The sequence below is a fragment of the Rattus norvegicus genome, chromosome 18 (genome assembly GCF_036323735.1).
Source record: "Rattus norvegicus strain BN/NHsdMcwi chromosome 18, GRCr8, whole genome shotgun sequence".
Taxonomy (NCBI): domain Eukaryota; kingdom Metazoa; phylum Chordata; class Mammalia; order Rodentia; family Muridae; genus Rattus; species Rattus norvegicus.
This window is the reverse complement of record NC_086036.1, coordinates 26,677,532-26,695,175: the sequence shown is the minus strand read 5'-3', so window position 1 is coordinate 26,695,175 and position 17,644 is coordinate 26,677,532. Positions and strand designations below refer to the sequence as shown.

At 43.7% G+C, this 17,644-nt stretch overlaps 1 protein-coding gene across 3 annotated transcripts in view; it reads right to left on the bottom strand.

Annotated features, from left to right (window-relative positions):
- Window positions 1–17,644, bottom strand: part of Kdm3b (lysine demethylase 3B) — a 55,811-nt gene that overhangs the window by 15,639 nt on the left and 22,528 nt on the right. For 2 of the 3 annotated variants that reach the window (NM_001427469.1, XM_039097277.2), the window contains exons 7-12: window positions 13,881–14,480; window positions 8,728–9,976; window positions 7,894–8,095; window positions 5,563–5,777; window positions 4,580–4,732; window positions 746–853 (exon numbers count right to left, since the gene is read on the bottom strand). In NM_001427469.1, the coding sequence (NP_001414398.1) occupies window positions 746–853; window positions 4,580–4,732; window positions 5,563–5,777; window positions 7,894–8,095; window positions 8,728–9,976; window positions 13,881–14,480 (2,527 nt within the window). The remainder of the gene's footprint in view (window positions 1–745; window positions 854–4,579; window positions 4,733–5,562; window positions 5,778–7,893; window positions 8,096–8,727; window positions 9,977–13,880; window positions 14,481–17,644) is intronic. The other variant, XM_039097278.2, reaches the window with a different exon arrangement.

The window sequence follows — 17,644 nt, the reverse complement described above, 5'->3', positions numbered from 1 at the left end:
TTATTGTTTTCATGACCTGGAATTTACTCTGAGAACCCACTGCAGCCTCCTACCTCAGGTCCCCAGCACTGGCCAGGCAGCTTTGAAACACCAATGCAGTTCTCAGTGGGGTTTTAAACATACACCTCTAACATTATTATTATTATTATGATTGAGACATGTTTCTCTGTGTAACCCTGGCTGTCCAGAACTCACTCTACAGAACGGGCTGCCTTTGAACTGAGAGATCCTCCTGCCTCTGCCTCCTGAGTGCTGGGATTGAAAGTGTGCACCACCACACCTGGCAAAACACATTTTGTTTGTTTTGATATTACTTTACTTGAATGCCCACACACACATGTGCATGGCTGCCCTTGAAGACCAAAGAAGGAATTGGATGTCCTGGAACCAGAGTTACAGGTGACTGTGATTTTCCTGTGAGTGACTGGAGCTGAACCTAGACCTTCGGAGAGAGCGGCAAGTGTTCTAGCGATATTTTATGAGCCTAAAACCAGAAGTCTTTCCTAATGTCCGGAGTGATTGGCTTATCATGGTCACCTTCCCTGAACCAAACACACACACACCATCCCCCAAACACACAGCCCCCTCTCCCCAGTAAACCAATACACTGAGGCTAGGGATGTGGTTCTGTGGTAGAAGTGTTGACCTGCTGTGTAAAAGGCTGAGAATGTAATACTCAGCACTACAAAATCAAAACAGACACACGACACTTTCTCACCCACTCTCAAAACAGGAGTTTCTTTACCTGTGCCAGGGATGATCTGTGTGGGCATGAGGTTCTCTGGTTCATGGGACTGCCCCTTTGCACACTTCAGCCAGGAGAAGACCTCCTCATCGCCCATCTCTTCTGTCTCTGAAACAGAAATTAATTTCTGATTTTATGGGGTCACCATCTTTCAGTGAGTCAAAGTTTTAGAGCCTCAAAGTCCAATTTTTTCATGGCCAAAGAAAGCAAAAGCTTACTTAAAAACTGAAACTACGATCTGTTCTACTGCTTTATATTATAAAAAACAAACCAACAATCTAAAGGAGATTCTTCATGTTTCTCCAAATCAACCATGACAAGAACAACCCTATCCCTCTGCAAACTTCAGCTCTTGGCACTTGATATCCTTCCGTCTCTCCTGGCCAGCATTGTTTTTGTTTTGTGCTGTACTGGACAGATTTTCCTTGTATGGCCAGCTGGCCTCAGACTTGCTAAGTAGCCAAAGACAGTTCTTAACTCTGGATCCTCCTGCTTTCTCCTCCTGAGGGTCCGGACTATAGGTGTTTGCTGCCAGATGTAAAGTGTGTTGGTGAATGAGTGCTGTATGTGTACGGGTGCCCGCCATGGTCAGAAGAAGGCACCGGTCTCTTGAGTCTAAAGTTAAAGGTGGCTGTGAGCGTCAGATATGGATGCTGGGAAGGAACTGCCTCTGCAGTAAGTCCTCTCCCCAGCCCCATGCTCTGACTTCTTAGGAAGTGCTCTGGGCTTAGCAGTACTAATGGTTAACTTGTCATAGTCTGTCTCCAGCCATTACATTACCCTCCATATTGGGTGTGTCACATGTCATCATCCCTGCTACTTTTAGGCATTTTCTCATTTGTCATTTTGAGTTATTGGTCAACTCTGCCTTTTTCTCTTTTCCTTTATTCTTGACTTTGTTGACTGAATGCAGAGTTCTGTCAATATATATCTGGATACTGTTTTGTTTGTTGTTTTTAAATCCTTTGAACTCTGTTAAACTAATTAGTGCAAGAGTCAGCAATCAGGGTGAGTCTTCTAAAGCTTGCTTTACAATTCTTGATAGCAGTTCTAGAGATCTGATCTTATATGCACAGGTCCTCTGCCTGTATGTGTGTATGCGGACCATCTGTGTGCCTAGTGCTAATGGAGGCCAGAGAGGGTGTGAGATCTCCTGAAACCGGAGTCACAGACAGTTCTTACGGACAGACATATGGTTACAGACACCCAGATGGGCACTGCGAATGAAACCTAGGTCACCCACTGAGCCATCTCTCCAGTCTCCAATTAAAGACTTTAACACTCAATCCCATGACACAGAAGTGATCCTTCTGGACTCTAACAAACATCTCTTTCTGTTGTTTTTATTTTTATTGAAACACTATCTTTTTATATCGTCCTAGAACTTGCTATGTAGAGGAGGCTGGCCTTTAACTCATGAAGATCCACTTGTGTTTGCTTCCTAAGTTTTGGAAGGCCAAGCATCTCTTTACAATTGTGATTCTGACACTAGGCATGCGGGTGCACACCCCCTAGTACTCAGGAGGCAGAGCAGGCAGAGTTCTGTGACTTTAAGGACAGCCTTGGTCTACAGAGTAAGGCCCGGAGCAGCCAGGGCTGACAGAGAAACCCTATCTTGTGGGGAGAGGGAGGGAAGAAAAAAAGAAAGATTTTTTTTTTCTAAAATTATGAATTCTGAAAATTACTTGCTGGGCTGGAGAGATGGCTCAGTGGTTAAGAGCACTGACTGCTCTTCCAGAGGTCCTGAGTTCACTTCCCAGCAACCACATGGTGGCTCACAACCATCTGTAATGGGATCTGATGCCCTCTTCTGGTGTCTGAAGACAGCTACAGTGTACTCATATTTATAATAAATAAATAAATCTTTTTTTTTTTTTTTTTAAAAAGGAAAATTACTTGCCAATAATCCTCTGAAGATCAGTTTTGGGCCTCAGGGAGTTTGAGCTGACGCTCATGTAGATCTGTGACACAGAAAACCTGGGACTCTGCATAGTCTCTGCTGCGCCACGTGTGCGGCCCTTCGCTTTACCCAGGCATTCTACCTGACTGTCTGTCTGTCTTAGCCCAGTGGGGCTGCCAAGCTAATTTGGTCTCCTCTGTGCCACAGTTAGAAGCACTAACAGGCCACTGTAGAAACCAGATTGTTTCTTCCCATTTCTCAGAGGTCACAGTCCTATGTTGCCTGCTGCAAAATCTGGAAAATTAGTTTTAAATGCTGTTTCTTTCTGTTTATGGCAGAAAAGCAATTTCTATAGTGCCAGGGTAAAAAGGCCCACTGTTAACTGTATGCCATGCTTAGGTGTCAGTCCTGTGTGAGCCCTTCAGATATAGTTCATCAAATTACCTGCAACAATGTTAATGCTAATAATATATTTTTCTTTTATAGAAAAAGGAACTGAGGCTTGTAGTGATTAAGTCACTGGCCTAAGATACCACTGTTGGTTTATGATGTGGGTACAGCTTTTCAAGTTCTAATTGCTTAAGCTTAGCTTATTTATACCCACACCCACCAGGCCAAGAAACAAAACAAAACCCAAACGAACAAAAAATAAAAAACATCTACGGGCCCTGCTGACACCACCATAACACCAGATCAGGTATGGTGATAGAAACCCAAGATCTCTATGTTCAGAGTGCTCAGGAGGTACAGAAAGGAAGATGGAGATTTTGACACTAGCATTGCCTATGAAGGGAGGCCATTTTAACAAAAACCAAAAGCACTACCAAACAACACAGATACCTGTTATATTGGATCTCTGAAGGATGAAAGATGAGGGGGATTCCTAACCTAAGCTAGAACCAAGGGAAGCAAATAATTTAAATATGTGTCTTTAAAAAGAGGAAAACAGACGGACAATATCCTAAAAAGATATGGCTGTAGCTGGGTTTATAACTGTAAGGCCCTTTGGAGAATACTCTGAAGTTCCTCAAAAGACCTTTATTTAGCCAGGGAAGGTGACCAAGACTGGCAAACTGACTGCGTAGCTGAGGCTAGTGCTAATCTCTGTATCCTCCTCCTCTACCTTCCAAGTGCTGGGATTACAAATGTTTATCTGCTACACCTGGCTTGACCCAGAAATTGTCCTCCTCGGTATAGAACCAAGGGAGAAGAACAAGCATCCAGCCACACAAACACTACATACAGTGGCAGTATCCATACAGCCAAAATGAATATAATCCAGATTATACAAAATATACATAAAATAGAGCATCACTAGACAGTAGGAGACATCAAAGGCTCTGCACTGTTATAGACAAACCTGAGACAACTTTTATCTGCTTGCTGTTTTGAGACAAATCTCTATAGAGCCATGGCTGTCCTAGAACTTACTATGTAGATCAGGCTGGCCTTGAACTCACAGAGACCCTTCTGCCTCTAGCCTCAAGTGCTAGGATTAAAGGCATGTGTCATCATACCCAGGCAGACTTTCTTTTGTGGCTTCTGAGAGCACTGTAGTCATTCCTCTTAGGGTTTCTCTGTGTAGCTGTGGCTGTCTTAGAACTTACTCTGTAGACCAGGTTGGCCTTGAGCTCACAGAGGGCCACTTGCCTGTGTCTCTGAGTATATGGATTGAAGGCATGTGTCACCATGCCTGACTTTGCTCACAACTATCTGTAGCTCCAGCTCCAGGGAAAGCCATACCTTCTTCTGTAAACCCTGTGCTCACCTGTGCACATATTCCCACAGACAGACACAGTAAAGTAATTAAAAATAAAAACCAATCTTTAATAAAAAAATGTTATGTGTCTATAAAAGTTATGACAAAGACAAGTGAAGCTAGCAGCTGATTCACCTGCCATGTTTAGAATTACCTGAGAGACAGGATTACTTACCACTCCTTGGACGGCTTTTCCTGAGCCGGTAACAGTCAAGGCAGACCCCAAATCCGCATTTTCGACAAACCCAATGGATGTTGAAGAGCGTCGTCTCACACACATCGCACATTTCCCGCACTCCACGCACCGCTCGCTTCCATGCCACTTTCTCTGGGGAGAGAAGAACACTCTTGGTAGTGACAACTGTGACCAACAGCATGAAACCCATTTTATTGACTGTTACTCATGCATGGCATTTGTCCATAGATAAAAATTTTAAAAATAAAACAAGTGTGTGTTTCTACAATTGTAAGAGAAACAGATGTATGGAACACTGAGTGTTCTTAGGGGGTAGAACAGTAATAAGACTCCTAGTGTCATCAAGAAATTAATGCTATATGTTATCAACTGAGAAAAAACATTTCAGTTAGGTTGTAATTCCTACATTTTGAAGATGGAGGCAGGAAAAGGTCAGTCTTAGATATATAAGGACTCTGAGACCCTAATCTCAAAAAATAACCCAGACAGTATAAAGTCTTTGACAGAAAAAAAAGAGACTTTTTCTCTTGAAATGTAAAGTATACATTCACAGTACAGTTCCCTTAGTGTGGAAACTGTATGGAGTATATCTGTATTGCCTCAGTAACAATGAGGACTCTAGGTGAGAAACTAAGTCTTAAACAGCACCATGTCTCTCAGTGAACCATAGGACACTGGCACTGCCGTGAATTTGTTCAAAGCAAACTGAGAACAGCTCAGCCCCACACGGCAGATGTGTGATGACGGACACACGGCACAATGAGGAGGAGATTCTGTTCACTACTTGTCAGATGGACAGAATGGCACGTGCTGGGACAGTGCATCGCTTACAGGATGCTACAAAGACAAATCTCAGTCCTGATTCATCCACAGCAGATGCCTTTCTTCCCAACCTTGCTTTAAGGAAAAGGAAATCAAGACTGCAAGAGAGGAGCAGCTGGGAGCAGTGAAGGGCGCCTTACGGTGTGGCTCCACCATCATCATGGCCTCTTTCTCAGACATTACAAGCTGGCAGAACTGGTCCCCAACATTGGCCAAGATGTATTTTGAGGTTTCTAGGTCTATTCCTTCTGCTAGGGAGGAAGAGGGGATCCACAAGTTCATGGCATCCGGGTCACTCTGCTGGGGGCTCAGAAATCCCTCCACACGGAGTACCCCCTTTCGAGTGAAGACCAACCTAAGACAAAAAAAGGACACAAGTCAAATACAACCATCCCTTGGGGTATGAGGGAAATGGCTAGAGGCCACACCTCCTACCCATTTCCCACATCCCTATCAAAATCTGGGGCAGATCAAGTCCCTCATAGACTATGATACTATAATTATACTACACATTTTTACATTTTTTTTTTTGGTTCTTTTTTTCGGAGCTGGGGACCGAACCCAGGGCCTCGCGCTTCCTAGGTAAGCGCTCTACCACTGAGCTAAATCCCCAGCCCCTTACATGTTCTTTTAAGTCATCAGTAGGTTACTTATAGCAGTTAATACAATGCAAACATAATATTTATATATTTCCTGTAATACTTAAACAGTCTTGACACTGTACTGACTAAGGACTTGGGAGGAAGAGGTAAAGGGATGGACCAGACAGTGCGATGGTTCAGTGGGTAAAGGGACGTCCTACTGCACGTGATAACCTGAGTTTCATTCCCAGTGAACTCCTCTAAGTTATTCTGTCTGCCAAATGCTGAGTGCACATGTGCATAGGCACATAGACCTCAGAGGTCAGGAAAGGCATCAGATCCCCTGGACTGCCATGTGTATGCTAAGAATCAAACATGGGTCCTCTATAAGAGCAGTCAGTACTTATCCATTGAGCCATCTCTCCAGCCCCCAAACCCATAAATAAATAAGTGTAAAAAACAGAAATGAGAAAAATAAACATCCAGAGACTCCATCTCAAAACCAAGCAGCAACAAATAAAACATAGACCCTTCATGAATTCTCTGCCCTTTCCCACCCTAGTCTACCAACTCTGGTTCCATCAGCAACAGTGCAACCTTGAGGATGAGCTTGTTCTTACAGATGCCTCAGTGCACACACCTTTAACACCAATACTTGGGAGGCAGAGGGAGGTGAGTTCAGAGCCAGCCAGGGATACACAGTAAGACCCTCTTCTCAACAACCCACCCACCCACCCACCCACCCACACAGAGAGCAGCAGATCCCCTGGCACTGGAGTTAGAGAGCTGTGAGGCTCCTAACAAGTGTGTTAGGAACCAAACTGGGGTTCTCTCCGAAAGAACTGCAGTCTCTCAAGAGCCACTGTTCTAGCCCCTTGACATCATTTTTTTTTTTTTAAAAAACTTCTTTCTCTTTAAACCGTGTGAGCTAAAATTTGTTTCCTTTGCTTCTGAATCCAGAGGAAGGGAGGGGGCATGTATGTGTCAGGGGAGGGGGTAGTTGACACAATTAGTGGCCTAATAAATATTTGCCAAATAAAGAAATTGAGGTCAAACCAATAAAAAAATTTGGGTTTCTTTACTTGATCTTAGTTTTAAAAGCTGAGAAGTAACTGGATTTCTTTATTCAACAAGATTCTTTTTTTTCTTCTTTACAAGTAGAGATTCTTTTTTTAAAAATTTATTTATTTTATTTATATGTTAGTACACTGTCGTTCTCTTCAGACACTTCAGAAGAGAGCATCTCATTACAGATGGTTGTGAGCCACCATGTGGTTGCTGGGAATTGAACTCATGACCTCTGGAAGAGCAGTCAGTGCTCTTAACCGCTGAGCCATCTCTCCAGCCCACAAGTAAAGATTCTTAATCAAGTGTGGTGACAAACCATGTAATCCCAGCACTTGGGAGGGCTGTGGCAGGAGTGTTTGAGTCCACTAGTTCAAGGCCACACTGGCAATACAAATCAGATGCTGCCCCCAAATCAAACCAAGAGAGAAACAAAGGAGGGAAGAGAAGGTTCGCACTCTGTCCTATTCCCACTGCCTACCCCTCAGCTTACTCTAGTACTGAGGAAATGGAGGTGGTCAGGTGATCCACAAAAGGAACTGAGTTTTCCTTATACAACTTTAAATGGAATCAGACTTGAGAATAACCCAGGGGCAGCACAGGGCTACAGGTAAAACTGTTCAACTTACATTTTCTAAAGACAAAGCCACAGGCCACTTCACAATCCAACTGACTACTCTGACAGTCTCAAAACAGACTCTAAAGAGCAAAGGTTAGGGAAAGTAAGAGAGGTGGCAGGACACATCTGTGGATCCAGAGAGCGCGTGCACTGCAGTCACTTAAAGCCAATGAGAACTGGGAGCTGGGGGACAGAGGATGCAGTACCTCCGGAAGTGGAAGAAGCGGCAGGCTACAGTGGAGTCGTCCTGCTCCTGCTCCTTGAACTTGCGGTACCTCTCCAGGCGGCACTCTCGGCACTTGTGCAGGTGAGGCGCCACGTTGATGCAGGAGCCATCCTGCAGGAAGGGCTCTCCAGACTGCTTCAGCTTCCTCACTTTACTCACGTCCTTCAGCACTGACTGGCCAACTGTGGGGAGGAAGGGAGGAGAGAGGGCCTTCACCAGAGGTATGAATCAGGTTCAGCATGACTAGACATACACCCTGACCTGAGCATTTCTCTTTGGGCTACTTGGAAAGGTACCTAGAAGAGTGCATGAGGAGAAAAGGCTTCAGATGGGGACGCAAGCCATGGAGAACTTGTATCAAGTAATCAAGTATCCTCAAGTCTATCAGAGCCTGAAGGAAAGAGCTGCTTTTATCACTAGACTCTGAGTGATGTCCTATCACAGTGCTGAGCTAGGGTATGTCTTGGGGAAGGACAAATAGAGGCTGTGAATCTCTGCTTCATCCAATCTACCAAAGGTTGCTATGGGAACAGTGACTATTTCTACCTATCTCCCTAAAGTAAATTTAAAGACGGTCTAGTCTTTAAATGAGAACGGAATGGGATTCTAAAAGAACTTAGTTCCTGATGTTTAAAGAAAAGTTAATGAGATCAAATTTTTTCTTTGTGGCCAGACAACCCTTATAGAGGCAACACAGAAGCAACACTGCCCAGAACCAGGTCCAAGGAGGGTATGGTGTCATTCTAGAGATTAAGACTTTTCCATCCCAACATTTGATGTCAGTGGTGCCCATCGACGGTCCCTGCGGGATCACCTTTCAGGGGAGCAGTCCGGGGCCGGCCCTTAGGGGCCTGCTTCCCTTTGCCCTTGCCCAGCAGCAGCTCGGCGCTGCGTCCCCCATCGGGGCCTAGCTTCCCCATCAGGTGCTCTGGAGGCCCCTTCAGGCCACTCTTGGCCTGCAGCTGCTCCTCCGAGTCGCTCAGATCTGACAGGTCACTGTTGGTGCTGGAGTCCGAATCCTGTCTGCAAGCCAAGCTGCGCTCATCCAATGAGAACCTTTTGACAGCTTCAAAAGGAGCTTTGTTCTCCTGGGCAAACTCTGCTGGGGAGGACAGAAAGCTGCCTGCGTGCCTGCCAAAGACGGTACTGAATGTTTTGAGGAGAGGATTGTCCTGCTGGCCAGGCCCCACAGTTGGCCTCTCTTCTGTGGGACTGGAGGAGAGAGTAGGCATCTCAATAGGTTGGGTGAGGCTGCTGGTGGGTGAGCTGGAGCGCCCATTCCCCATGGCAGAGAGGCTTGGGCCCCCAGTGCTGAGAGCTGAGCCCAGAACACCAGATACCAGTTTGGAGGAGTCCGTTGTAATAAAGAGGGGTTTTTTCTTTGCTAAAGATGCAGAGTCTGCAGAGGAGTGGGACTCGGGCCAGCTGGGTGTTGCCTTTGAGGTGACCGTGGTAGCAGAGGAAGAGCTACCTGATGCCTGAGACGCAAAGCTGCTGAAAGGGCTGTGTTCCACTTTCTCCACAAACGCCAGGAAAGGGTTAGAAGGTTCTTCTCGGGACAGTTTAGGGGGCTGTAAAAATAGATTTTCATGATTCTCTGGGGTGCGGGTGTTCAGGAGACTCCGCGGGAAGGCTGGAGTAAGGGTGGGCATGGACTCTGCAGGCACTTTTCGGTCCACAGAGCTGCCAGCCTTGGGACCTGGCTTAGTATCTGCTCCAAGAACAGGTCTGCCTTTACCCAGGCCTGAGCTCAGGCTTTCCAGGCTCTGTCTGAACGAGTCCCTGCTGGAGGAGTCATCGGCCACGCCCTCTGAACCCGAGGTGAAGTAGTTACTGCTGGGCAAGTTTTGGGACATGCATTGAAAAAACAAGTTCTTGGAGAGGTCTGAGTCTTTCTGAGACTCCGATGCAGAGCTGCGGCTGAGAGAGAAGCCCAGAGGCTTGTTTTCTGTGGCTAAAACTCCATTGGACTGGCTCCGTCCACTTCCAAAAGTCAATGGTTGTGACAAACTTGAGAGAGACACTCCAAATCCAGAAGAGGCCAGACTAGAACTCCTTGAACTCTGGAAGGAAGGAAGATTTTAGCTTCAGTTAGTGATGCTAGCTACAACCCAATCACCTTTCTTTATCACAGATATCACATTTCTCTAAGCCACAAATTTTCCGCTCCTATATTTCATGAACCTGCTCTTATGACTGGATTTCACCAGCTCTGGTAGGGAGACAACTAGCCACAGACTACAGAAGTCATCTTTACTTTAGAAAGGTGAGCCAGAGAGAGCAGGATGTCGTCTAATCTGCTGCTTACTTGGTTATTATCTACTTCATCGGAAGGCAGGATCGGAAGGACGCTGGGGTGTGTGGGTGTCACTACAAGTCTTGGGCACACAGCAGTTGGAAAGAGCTGCCATTAAGGAACGGGTTCTTTGTTGTGTGAACAGACCTCGGTAACAGGCATCTACTTCCTTGATGCTATTACAGAAAGGTGTTGCTTTTCCTTGAGTTTGGAGACAAGGTCTCGCATAGCCCAGGCTGGTTTCCAACTCCCTGTGTAGTCCAGAAGGACCTTGAACTTCAGCTGCTCCTGCTCTACTTCCCAGAAGCTGAGGTTACAGGACAGGCGCACGCTTACATGTCAACTTTATGAGGTAATGTGTGTTCCAGGCAAGCACTCTACCAACAAGCTACATTCTCTTTTATTTAGTTAAGCTGCTGTAAACAGCCCATGTTACAGTTACTTCACTTTCTTACAACTCCCTGTACATTAATGAAAAGAATTTTATTAATTTGAAATTTCATAACGTAGATCTTTTTTAAAAATCAGACCCCTAATGTCATGTTTATGTCAGTTAATCAGTTAATTTTGAGACAGGGTCTATGGACCCCTGGCTGGCCTTGAACTCACAGAGATCCTCTGTGTCTGCGCCCTCCTAATGCTGGGATTTACAGTCTGCCCTGCTCATGTCAACTTAAGTTGAACAGATGCTTCAACTGTGCTACTCTTCAACTAACAATGACCCTAAAGATACTAAATTACCCGAGGCTACTTAGTGAGCCCTCTTGTAATAATCAGCCTCTATTAAGGCTTCCCAAATAAAATTGTACATTGAAATATTTGCCAAACACAAATTTTTAGGACAACAAATTGGAATGAAAGAAACCTTTTGCTATTTCTTCCTTTACTTTGAAAAGGCTTAACTTCTGTATGTGAATGACTTTAGGATATTTTCATGTGCATTAGGCACCTAGACCCAATATATCTGTAAACAGATATACTCATAGGAACCCTTTTTTATTATAGGCTTAATTTTGTAATCCTAGCACCTAGCTTGCAAATCATGTATTATTAAGAAGAGGATACTATACCTCCAAAATACTGAAGAGAAAAATTATCCCATAACTGAAATCTGGTGTATTCTTTTGGTATGGGGGAAATCTCTGGAACTAATAAGAGTCCCAGCCTTATAACACTGTGAATGTACTAACCACCAGAGAACTAAACATTTTCATAGTTACAGTGGCAAATTTTAGCACAGAAATCTAAAATACAAATATGGATTGTTTCCAACTGACATTGCTTCCCAGACCACTTTCGGACATTTCAGAGTTAAAAGTTCATTTCTTCCCACTAACTCCACAGCACTGACACCCCCACCGCCCATGCATGAAAGAGAGCAGGCCTACAGCATTGGCTCTCCTGTTGTTTTACTAGTGATATCTGCACGACTGTAAGGAACTCCACCTCAGTAGCTCGTCCTTCACTACTAATGCAAATAGCACACGAGTGAGAAGTAATTTGGCTGCTCTTTTATTTCCCTTCAAGTAACTAAATTCTAAATCCTTTCTTTATAAGAAAGTGACGAAAACTGTTGCAACTCATTTGTTAGAAGTTTCTTGATGACTACTTCTCTATTTCAGATTAAGCATAATAAGGGGAACATTTATGGCTGTACTTTGTTAATTTATAACATGCTTGATAATTCCTCCAACCTATTTGACTTTTTGGAGAGGTGAAGAGATGGGTGGGGGTGATGAGGGATTGTACCTACAAGAACTGTGAACATATTAGGCAAATATTCTACCAAGAAACGATGTCCCCAGCTCTCTAACCCACATCACTCACATTTATCCAGCTTTTCTACTCCAAGAATAGAAGCTACAGACATCACTTATGCAGCACATAAAACTTGGTTTGTTTGTACGCTCATTTACACTCACACTGCTTTTGACAGTGTTAATTTTAAACAACTCAGGTACTATGAAGATGTATCTGCACTAGAAATCACTAGAGCCACCTGGTTGCTTTCCTAATATTAGCTACCTAACAGGAAAGCCATAAACTGCATTACTTTTATAGGCCTTCTCTTCTGCCTGTACATGTCATCTCCCTCCCTATTCCTGAATACTAAGGATTAATAAATTACATTTGGTAGGAAAGGAAAGAAGTCAGATAAAGTCAAGTGCTTCCCACTGAGCGTCGCTCTCAACCGATTGTCATTTTTATCTGCTATTCCTGTACTTGAAATGATTCCACTTTATTTAGTATGTGAGCTCCTCCTGCAAACAGGGTTTTGTTTTGTTTTTAAAAAGACAGGGTCTCATGTAGCCCAGGCTGGCCTCAAACTTTTTTTTAAAGAATAATTTATTTTATATATTTAAGTACATTGTAGCTATCTTCAGACACACCAGAAGATCCCATTACAGATGGTTGTGAGCCACCATGTGGTTGCTGGGAATTGAACTCAGGACCTCTGGAAGAGCAGTCAGTGCTCTAAACCACTGAGCCATCTCTCCAGCCCTCAAATTCTTTAAGTAGCTGAGAATAACCCCTCTAACCTCTCCCTCCACACTGCTGTGACTATAGGTATACACACACCTCCATGTCTGGTCCTCATATACATTACACAGTACTTTCTGTACACAAAGTTTTGTTTAGGCTTCTTTTGTTTTGTAACAAAGTCTTAAATCTGCAGGCTAAGTTGTCTCAAACTCCTGCTTCAATGAACTCTTCACTCAGTTTCTGTATCAGCTGAGACTACAAGACACCATATTCAACTTTTATATTTTTAAAAAAAGATTGATTTACTTGTATGCCCATGAGTATGAGTGTTTTGCTTGCATGCATGTCAGTGTATCACATGTTTAGGCCTGCAGAGGAAGGTGTCAGATCCCCCGAACCAGACAGAATTAAAGTCAGTTGTAAGCTCCCATGTAGGTGCTGGGGATTGGAGCCAGGGCTCTAACTGCTGAGCCGTCTCCCCAGCTCCCAGGCTTTATATGTTTATAAGGTCAAGGGTTATTTCACATTCTAACACGAGTTAACAGCCTGTTTGAAAGAAAATGTGACTTAACACTTTGGTGATCAAACTTGGTTGATTAATTTTTATATTGTCCATTTCAGCAAAAAAAAGTATGTGTATCATAAATTAAGTATACAGTAAACTTGATGCTATTACGACTAATTGTACCAAACTTTATAGTACTGCTCTTTAAAAGAACAAAATTAGCAAGAAAAAACTATAGCCATGTCAAATGATTAGAAGCAGGCTACCCACGAGGAAAACTATCACAGAAAATGAACTGAGAACAGCAATGGCAGGTGGGACACACAACCTTGCTTTGGTGTTCACTGTCATCAACACTGTAGACTCATTAACTCTGCCTCTCAGACTGCTAGCTGGAGGCTCGACTACAAACAGCTGAAAAAGAAGAGCCCCATCAGATCTTTTTCATATCTCATTAAACTGAACAGTCTACTGGTTTTTAATTAGCTAAACTGTCAGGTGACTTTTAAGAGCTGATAGTTATTAAAAAATACACATTTGCCAAAATGAGCACGAATGGCCCAGAGAGAGCACGATTTAGGTCTGTATCAGAAACCTTCCTTCCTGGGGCATTTTTCAATGATCAGCAATGAAGGAGAGTGGAAGTTAACCCAAATCTGCAGTCTGCCCTGGAGCAACTCACCTCTCCTGAGGCCTGCGACCAGCTGCCTTTCTGTTTTTCCGGCCCAGTCCCTGATGCAAGGCCAGTGTCTGAGATCCTCACCGTGGTTGGGGTGGAGCTGGTGGTAGTGACTACAGCTGCTGAAGCCACCATGCCCTGGCTAACTTGTTCCAGTGTTTTTCCTGCCTCTTTGTTTTCAGCTCCACCTACCTCTGGGGCCAAAGGTGTCTGACCTGTGGCTGAAGCATATGGAGTGAAAGGCACAGGCCTGTCCCCACCCACAGGCTCATCCTGCACCACCAGAGTTCTGCCGTTTTCTTTGGTGTATGTGGCAAAGCGAATGCTGCGGTTAATCTGGGGAGCAAATGTAGACGGCGGCTGCTTGGCTCTTTGTTCCAGCCCTGGCTCTCCACTGGCATTACCTCCTTTCCAGGGCCCTCGGCTTGCCTCACCTCCATCACTCCCATTACTGTCTACTTCACCCCTGTCTCCTTTTAATTTCTTTGTAGCAGGGTCACACCCAGAGTCCGAAGCACTTTTCCTCCTCCGGCCATCTCTCCCCTCTATGCTCTCTCTCTTCTTCTTTCCTTTGGAAGATTTTACTGCTTTTATGGTACCCCCCTACAAAACAAAATTCAAAAAAGGTTTATTGTAAGGGATCTTCCATCCTGTGAAAACATTAGCGATTAATGCTTTCCCATCCTAGAAGCATACGGAGCAGGCACAGCTCTGATGCCGCTCGCTATAAGACAGGGACAGCTCGGTCTCCCAGTGGCTTCCTTCATATACACCACATTCAAGAGCACAGTGGCTGGAGCTTCCTTGCCTTGGCAAGCCCTCACACAGAAGACGCACTACTGCACAGGACTTGATGTTGTTGTTGTTGAGTTTCAAAACTCATGGAATTTCTGCTCCAAAACAAATTGTCAGAGCTGGGTTGGGAGTGCATTTTTAATTCCATTTATGTGTCTGCCACATGAATGCAGGTACCTTCAGAGGAACAGGAGCCCTTAGTGATGGAGTTACAGACACCTGGAAATGGCCTAATATGAGTTCTAAAAGAGCATCCCTCCAAACATCTTTTCAGGGCCAGGATATTGGTGGTAATAGCTGGAGAGAAGACTCAAGGAAGAGCACTGGCTACTTTTGACTCCCAGAATCCACATGGCGGCTTCAACCATCTGTAACTCCACTTGAAGGGATCTGACACCCTCTCCTCACATCCAAGGGCACCAGGCATGTTCAAGTGTACCAGGCACGTTCAAATGCATAGACATACATGCAGACAAAACATCTATCCACAGAAAAGAAACTTTCAAAAGTTAAAATTTGTTTATTTATACTTATTCTGAGATGGGGGTCTCACTACGTCACCCCGACAGCCTACAAGTCTCTATGAAGACCTCAGGTTAACCTCAGACTCAAGTGCCTGCCTCTGCCCACCAGTGCTGGGATTACACGGGTACAACATCTTATCTGCTTTGATACAAGTTTGCATTCCAAGTTCTGAAATACGTGAGTCACTCCTAGAAATATGTGAATGGTGACCAAAGGAAATGAACCTGATTGAGTGTGAGCACCTTATAAACACTGTAAGACTCCGTTGATTTCCAGACCTTACTTCAAACCATCAGTCACAATGAGAAAAAAATAACAGATCAACACAGGCCCAAACCACAAATCTCCCTGCTGGTATTTCATACTGCCAAAGACATCTTGTGATTTTAGAAGCCAGAACTAAGAAGATAGCAGGTTTTAGGCTGATTCAGAAACACCGAAAGTATTGAGGTGGTAATAGCCTAAGTGTGTCATGATGAATATTTGCCATTTAATAAATCTACCCTCAATATTTATAGAGCCATATCTATACTGTGATCACTATATTTGGTATGTCAACTTTTTAAATATTTAAAAATTTCTTAGAGCTATGTAGAGTGGTGCATGCCTTTAATCCCAGCAGAAGCAAGAAGAATCTCTCAGTTGGAGGCCACCCTGCTCTACTGAGTGAGTTTCAGGACAGCAAGGTCTACACAGAGAAATCATCTTGAAAAATAAAACAAACAACATAAAAACAAAATAAATTTTCTTCTTGCTAATTTCTCTATTTTTTTTTTTTTTTTTGCTGACTTAATTTTTTCCTCCTTTTATTTCCTTGTAAAACTCATTTTCTAAAAAAAAAAAGATTGGTTTATTTTATACACACTGCATGTATACCCAAGTTTATGTATATACCACGTCCATGCACACGCCTGTGGAGGCCAGAAGGGGGAATCTGACCCCTGGAGCTGGAGTTAGAAGGGATCTAACTGGTGGTTAGAAGTCAGCAAGTAGGTGCTGGGAACTGAACCTAGGGCCTCACAAGACCACCGTGCTCTTGGCCAGGCACTATCGCTCCAGCTCAAGATTTACTTCTATCTCACCCACACTTCTGGTAATATTACCCAAGTTTCCCGAAACAAGTAACAGGTATAAATAAATAATAACATACTCATTATGACTAAGTAGCTATCGTATTCTGGTAATATTATCTAAAATATTATCTAAGTTTCCCAAATCTTTTATTCAAGAATTGGAAACACTTTGTTGAACATTGTTTTTATTTTATCCTCATTTAAAACTATTCTGCAAGTTTTCAGTCTAAATGCAGATGAATGTTCACTGAGATATAGTCTTTCATGTTCAATCATCCACACACTTTCTCATCCTCAGTCAGATAGGAGGGGACTGATCTTGGATGTCTAAAGGGTATTATAAAACTTGGCACAATATCAATAATAATTGTACGTTAGTCAAGACTATAGTCACACCGTGACAAAGCCAAAAAGAACCAATATATTCAGCTAAAAAACACAGATCCAGTTTCTAACACACCTGGCTCAGATCAGTTTTCTACCACTCCCTAAACAACTAATGTGTGTCCTATTATGCTGAGCTACTCAGATGTGAGCAGACAGACAGCATAGCGCAGTGAGAACTATACATGCTCTCCCGTTTTTATCTAACCAACATAGCAGTGCCAACTAAGTTCTTAAGAAAACAAATCAAATCTAGAAAGAACAAAAGGAGAGCTCAACACATTGCTAAAGCAATGGGCATCCTCAGTCATGCACAGACAGTAAGGACGTATCCTATTCACAGTAATATAACTAAAGGACTATTCAATCTAATCTGGTGCCTTCCTTTCCTTCTGACCTTGTTTCAACAAGAATGACTCCACAGCAGTGCATGGTGGCATAAACCTTTAAGCCCAACACTTGAGAGACAGAAGCAGGCAATCTCAGAGTTTGAAGCCAGTCCAATCTACATAGGGTAGGTACCAGACACACACAGATCGTGTCTCAGTAGAGACAGACAGACTGCTTACTTACCCAGCAAGATGGAGAGTGTAACATCTACAGAAGGGTTACTATTCTAAGGACTATGAATGTGTTAAGTAGACCACGCTGGCCTTGAATCCCTGACACAGCTCGGTGTCAGCGTGCTCAGACTATTTCAGTTCACTGTCGTGTCTAGCTAGCTCAGATTTTTAACACAAACTTTTTAAAAATGATTTATTTATTTTATATGAATACACTATAGCTGTTTTCAGACACACCAGAAAAGAGCATCAGATCCCATTACAGATGGTTGTGAGCCACCATGTGGTGTTGGGATTTGAACTCAGGACCTCTGGAAGAGCAGTCAGTGCTCTTAACCATCTCTCCAGCCGCAACATAAAATTTTTTTGTTTGTTACGATAATTTTGAAGGAACCAAGAGTTAGCCTGGTTCATAGTAATAAACAAA